Genomic DNA, 6,632 nt, shown 5'->3' with positions numbered 1-6,632 from the left:
GCAAATGGATCTTCCGAATGGACAATTTTCTTTTTTTTAACCTTTATTTAACCAGGCAAGTCAGTTAAGAACAAATTCTTATTTTCAATGACAGCCTGGGAACAGTGGGTTAACTGCCTGTTCAGGGGCAGAATGACAGATTTGTACCTTGTCAGCTCGGGGGGTTTGAACTCGCAACCTTCCGGTTACTAGTCCAATGACCCCAAGCATACTTCCAAAGTTGTGGGAAAATGGCTTAAGGACAATAAAGTCAAGGTATTGGACTGGCCATCACAAAGCCCTGACCTCAATCCTATAGAAAATGTGTGGGCAGAACTGAAAAAGCATGTGCGAGCAAGGAGGCCTACAAAGCTGATTCAGTTACACCAGCTCCGTCAGGAGGAATGGGCCAAAATTCACCCAACTTATTGTGGGAAGCTTGTGGAAGGCTACCTGAAACATTTGACCCAAGTTAAACAATTTAAAGACAATGCTACCAAATACTAATTGAGTGTATGTAAACTTCTGAGCCACTGGGAATGTAATGAAAGAAATAAAAGCTGAAATAAATAATTCCATCTACTATTATTCTGACATTTCACATTCTTAAAATAAAGTGGTGATCCTAACTGACCTATACAGGGAATTTTTACTAGAATGTTCTGAAGTCTGTCCCTGTACATTTCAAAAGTGCTATAGAGTTATATTGACTACGTCAATCCTAGCTCACTCATGAATGTCTTAATCAAAATGACAGATTGCCTCTTATCAACTCGTCGTCTCCTTATGCCATAGTTGACAATCCTCCGTAAAGACCATCAAGGTGCGCGCCAACTTGTAGTCCTAAAACTGGAAATGATTTACCTCTGGTTCCTTCAGCCATCATTCTTATGGGGAAAGAATTGGGTTTTGGTATAAAAGCCAAAAATAAGGTCTGAGGTTCACAGGCTTAGGCGATCTTTTACATTTTGTTCTGAGATAATGTCAGTTAACATGACCTTTATGAATTATGAAGCCTTTAAGTGCTTTTTTGATATAAATGCTTCAAAATTCCAAAAGGTGACATTTGCTGATGAATATGATCTCATAGAACAAAACATATAAGATCTCCTAAGCCTGTTTAACAGAGACCTTATTTTCAGTGTTGATCCAAAAAACAAAATCTCCATTAATTTCCCCATAAGCTTTGGCCAACAAGCCATGGTGGAGTTAGTGCTTACAAAAAGACGCCATTACTATTGCCCTTTATGATAGTTTAGGTTTAGTACAGGGACATAATAATAATAATATATGCCATTTAGCAGACGCTTTTATCCAAAGCGACTTACAGTCATGTGTGCATACATTCTACGTATGGGTGGTCCCGGGGATCGAACCCTCTACCCTGGCGTTACAAGCGCCATGCTCTACCAACTGAGCTACAGAAGGACCACTCATTATTATTATTATAGTACAGGGACAATTACATAATTGTTAGTGTCATAATTAATCTTTGCTCAATTTTGTCAAACAAATAATTACTAATTTCCTGAGACTTGTGGAATTCTTATTCTTAGTTAGAGTATCTACAGCACAACTAATCAATAAAAAAATAGACTTTTAATGGAGTAAAGGATTTATTTATATATACAAAACTGTTTACAGCAAGATTTCTCAGTTAACATTGACCGTGGGGATATTGGTTGCACAACACCACCTGGTTTTTTGCCCATTGGATCAAGGCAACAGAAAAAAAACTAGAGCACCTTGAGTCAGGTAGGGAAGCAGGTGGGTTGAATAAAGGGGGTATTGAAGGGTAAGGTAAGGCACAAGACACAGCATCACCAGCTTCTCTTTGACCATCAATCACCTATCAATCAATCAACCTACTACTTACTCAAAGAGAAGCACTCTATCCCAAAAAAACATCAAAATAACAAATAATAGATACTAGGGGGTGGATAAATGAAAGTAATGTCAGTAAAAACCATTGGCTTCTAATTGATCTTCTGTTTGTAAGGCTAAAGTGGACACGCAAATCAGGTTATGGTGAGCACTGTGTGACCGCTGCTATTCCCTGACTCAATACTAAATGTATAAGTCATAATGGGTCATACAGCGTCCTTATTGAGCTTGAGCAAGCCTACATCACTTCTGGAATCAAAACCCCAAAACTAAACCAGCAGATCCTGTGGTCCCCATGAACTGGTTTGCAGTCCACAGTGGTAAGGAATTATCAGTGAATGCAAAAACTGCAAGTCCATAATATTCTTAATTATAGTATAATTATATGCAGACATTTTATTAAATATGCTGCTGAATAAACAAACTTGTATTATCTCAGGATATAACCAACAACACTATCGAACCTGTGTATAGGATTCTAGTTCTCTGGGATCAAAAGGCCACAGCTTTGAAATATAACTGATCCCTTCCACTCTTCTAATCTGAAACTTCATTCAAGGGTGCCTCATCTACTGGATAATTACAGCTCAATTATTAAAGTCAGATGACAGATCCATCACAGAGAGGAAGGGAGCGAGGACCAATCTGCCAACCAGAAGTGCTGAAGAACATCAAAATGTATTCTAGAAAATAAAAATTGTTGTTTTCTAAAAGACATGATTTACAGTTCAAGGATGAAGTGTAACCTGAAGTTGACTTGCTGAAAGTTTTACAGTGAAACAATGTTAGCCAAGACCAATGCAAGAGGAAATGTATTTCCGCAACACACGTATTGTGTGAAAGAAAACTCATTCCAAGATACTGTAACTAAGACATTAATCAGTTGTATATCACAGCAACTTTCCAATGTCGCTACAACAGCAATGTGAACTGTGGCTCTCTGCCATGGCCGGTGTATTCATTGAAGTATACAGATGACCTGAGAAAAGGAGTCGAGGTGTACAAGGTGAAGCTAGCCAGTGAGTCAGGGACACTGGCCAGTCACTGCTCCATCTGTTGATGCATGGCTAGCTAGTTGATTGCAATTATCAGATTATCAGGGAGAAGTTTTTTGTGTGTAAAGTTTGAGTTTGTGGCTCATACATTACATTTGGCATTTTCATGTTTTGTTTTTCATGGGGTTTGGTTTAAGCCAACCAAACTTGACAGAGTTCAGTAAAACTGACAGTGAAACCCTTGTGTGACACCTCTCAGAGTTCTCCTTTGTCAGTCTTGAGTGTGATTGGCTGCCTTTGCAAAACACTATTGAATTATAAATGGCCACATTGCAACTGCAGCTCCTTGGTGCTGGGGAGGTCATGATTGGCAGGCTGGTGGTGATGTGTCTCCTGGTTTCGGCCAATGAGCTTACTGCTGTCCTGGTTAGACCCTCTTACATCACAGCACACTTCTTATCTTCTGAGGCAACGTTCCCATCCGCCCTTTCCATCTCCAGAATGATCCGCTTGAATAACTCTACAGCGGTCTGCAATGCAGAGATTAAAACAAATCAATAAATACCTTAATTATTTTGAATAAATCACACAATTTTGGTGAGTAGCTCTGTCTACAGAAAATATATATTTGTCTACCTCGTTCTCCTTGGCAGAAGACTCCATGAACGCTGCTCCCCATGAGTCGGCCAGCTTCTTCCCTTCTTCTGGCTTGATCACCCTGAGGGGAAAAAGGACACACTGAGCATGATGTAATGAAATCACATGCAGTATCTTCAGGAGGCACTTATGTACCTCTATAGTCACAAGGTCCACGGCCTTGGCTGGATAACCAAGGTGAAACCATATATCAGATAGTGTCATGGTTCTACACATACTGTACCAGCCATGCATGTGAGTGGGAGCACCATTGCTCTCCACCGTCATTCAGCTCAAGTAAGTTTACCTTTCCATGTGGAGATCCTTTTTGTTCCCAACAAGAACAGTTGGCACCCTAAAAGAAAACATCCATTGATATTTCTTACATGAAAAGCAAAAAAGTTTTAAGACACAAAATAATCAAAAGCAGCATTAAACCTTTCATAATTTTGGTTAACTTACTGTATTTTCCCAACCATATCTAGAAGCTTGTCATGAAGAACCTGAACAACTTCAAAACTGCAAAAAGTGAAAGACAAAAAGAGACAGGTTACTAGGGTCCATGTGTGCATTGATGCACAGAGAACCATTTATACACACAGTAGTCACAAGGGTAAAGATGTTCCCCCCTACTACCGTTATGATGTATATTGTGCTATTTCTATTTTTGTTTTTTTTATTACCATTTTCATTATTTTTTTTCACTTCATCCTACATGTCGGCGCTTGGACCATAAGATTTTCACTGTACCCTGCAATCACACCTACAACCCTGTACAAGTGACTATTGAACACAATCTCTGATGGATAAACTCAGAATGAAATGTACCTGTGACTACTCACCTTTTCATGGAAGTCACTGCGTAGACCAAGACATAACCATGGATGTCCATTGAATGAGACTGAGGGAAAATAGAGTACTCGTCCTGTAGCGATAAGGGGAGAAATCGGTTAGATTGAAAACAAAAAACAACAGACAAGTGCTTCTGAAATAAATATCGATCATTGTTTTTTGTCAATATCCCAACAATTCTACATTTCATCTGCGCAAACTGCCACTGATCACCGGAACCCAGCAGGTATATAGTGTTTTTATTTCAGAAACTGAGGTAAATAAAATGAGTAATGTAGTACAATGTAAAGCATACATACCTGACCCGCAGTATCGACCAACTGAAGATTGAAGTCTTGACCGTTGACAGACACCATTTTGTTGAAGGCTGGAAACAGATGAAGAGACAAGTGGTCAAGCCCAAGCCACGGGTGTATTCATTAGTCAGATTCCGTTGCAAAATGTTTTGTAACAGAAGCCGTTTATCCTAAACGTACAACGTTCCGCAACGAAAACAAGTTTCTATTGGACAAATTGTGGTAGGTCCCTAGGGTAAACAATAAAAGGTTTCAGTTGCTAAATGTTTAGCAAGGGAATCTGACTATTGAATAGTCCTACATCACAGGCAACATACATGAGAAAATGGTAATTGCTGGATATAACATGGTCATGAAATGAGAATACATTCTGGATACAACCACCTATAACTTATTTTCATCCATGCATATTATTTGATCCTCAACGGCACCTTACAATGGGTGCAATTAGATAAACAAAACTGATCCAATACATTTATATAAAATAAATAAATACTTACTGTTTTCAATGGTAGGGTCATATGAATCTACGAACTGTCCTTCCACGAACTGTATTGTGAGAGAAGACTTTCCTGTAGAAGTAAAGAAATAATGTATTAAATAATGTATAGTGGTGGCCGATGAGCAACAATTTCCAAAATCATAGAAAATTACCATTTGTTAAGTAAGGAACGGAAAGTTATCGAACTCTGAACAACTGTTATAAATTGTAATTGCCTAACGTTAGCTGTGACAGTAGATATTTCACAATGCAAATATTTAACTGTAGACGCGAGACAGTGCCACATCGAGGAACTAGTTACTTGGCTGCCGTTGTGGCAAAGTTAGCAAACAACTTTGGCATGGTGAATATAAATAATGATATCAACGACAACGTTTCGTAATTGTCGACAACTTATATACAAACATGGACACAACTAAGTTACACAATTATGGTATTGTGTTTTGGTATTAACTAGCTAACATTTGCTAGTTTAGCTAGCAATAGCGTAGCTATGCAAACAAAAACAAAAGCTGGCTAACGCGTTAGTTAGCTAGCTTCTGATGTGACTCACCTACAGATCTGTACCCAATCACAGCAATCTTCCTGTATTTTGGTTGAGGCATTGCGTTAAAATGGTTACTTCAATAGATAGCCAATGTTGAAATCTATGGCAGTTTTAATAACGAAACAAAACTTTATCGCCACATTCGTATCACGTCACGTGACAACAACAAACTTTACAATGCCGCTAGAGCTAACACTCCGGTAGGGGCCTCGAGTTGCAACTTCAGAACTGAAGCTGGTTGAACACGTATTTCGACTGATAATTGCAATATATCGGTTATCGGTACAGTTATTTTTGTTGATAATTAGTTTGAAATTATCTAAAGATTAGTTTTTAGAATGTAAAACAGGAAACTAAAACAGCTTATTCACAGCGGTTACGCTTTGCGAGTCACACTGTCGGAAACTGGACAAGCACACCGTCGTAAAAAGACACACGTCAGAGCTTGACATGAGGGTGCCATTGGGTTACCACTCGTTACAACAGCCACAAAGTAAATATATCGTCATTCATGAAAACAAAAAATGTGCCTTTTGGTCCTAATTTAAGGTTAGGAAAGGCATAGACTTAGTATTGTGGTTAAGGTTAGGGTTAGGTTTAAAGGCATATTTTAAGACGATAAATTGTAGAAATAGGCGGAGTTTATGACTTTGTGGCTGTGGTAGCTAGGGACGACAGTGGTATTGAGGTATAAGGAGGGTGCCCCATTTTGTACAGCAGATGTCACTCTGAACCTGAATTAGTTATCTACAAATGTGAGAGAGACAAGCTAGGCCTTTTTAACACATATTGCAAAACACGTTAATCTGAGCATTTTATAATAAAAACAATGACAATATTATCATATACATACCTTTACAGAAACGTGCTTAAAAAAAATATATGTTTTAAATAGGCCTATGTGAATGGTGGGCCCTGTTATATTTTTGGAAAGTGATCAC

General features: G+C 38.5%; 1 protein-coding gene across 1 annotated transcript; it reads right to left on the bottom strand.

Annotated features, from left to right (window-relative positions):
* Positions 1-1,582: 1,582 nt before the first annotated feature.
* On the bottom strand, positions 1,583-6,126 carry LOC124002993 (GTP-binding protein Rheb-like). Its single transcript, XM_046310883.1, has 8 exons — positions 5,698-6,126; positions 5,143-5,214; positions 4,646-4,713; positions 4,337-4,419; positions 3,957-4,013; positions 3,802-3,849; positions 3,495-3,576; positions 1,583-3,388 (listed from the first exon to the last, which is right to left on the bottom strand). The coding sequence occupies exons 1-8, from the start codon at positions 5,747-5,749 to the stop codon at positions 3,296-3,298; spliced, it is 555 nt and encodes a 184-aa protein (XP_046166839.1). The 5' UTR covers positions 5,750-6,126; the 3' UTR covers positions 1,583-3,295.
* Between the last annotated feature and the right edge of the window lie 506 nt (positions 6,127-6,632).

Source organism: Oncorhynchus gorbuscha, linkage group LG18 (genome assembly GCF_021184085.1).
Source record: "Oncorhynchus gorbuscha isolate QuinsamMale2020 ecotype Even-year linkage group LG18, OgorEven_v1.0, whole genome shotgun sequence".
Classification (NCBI taxonomy): domain Eukaryota; kingdom Metazoa; phylum Chordata; class Actinopteri; order Salmoniformes; family Salmonidae; genus Oncorhynchus; species Oncorhynchus gorbuscha.
Note: the sequence above shows the minus strand (reverse complement) of the source record. Positions and strands in the feature narration are given on the sequence as shown.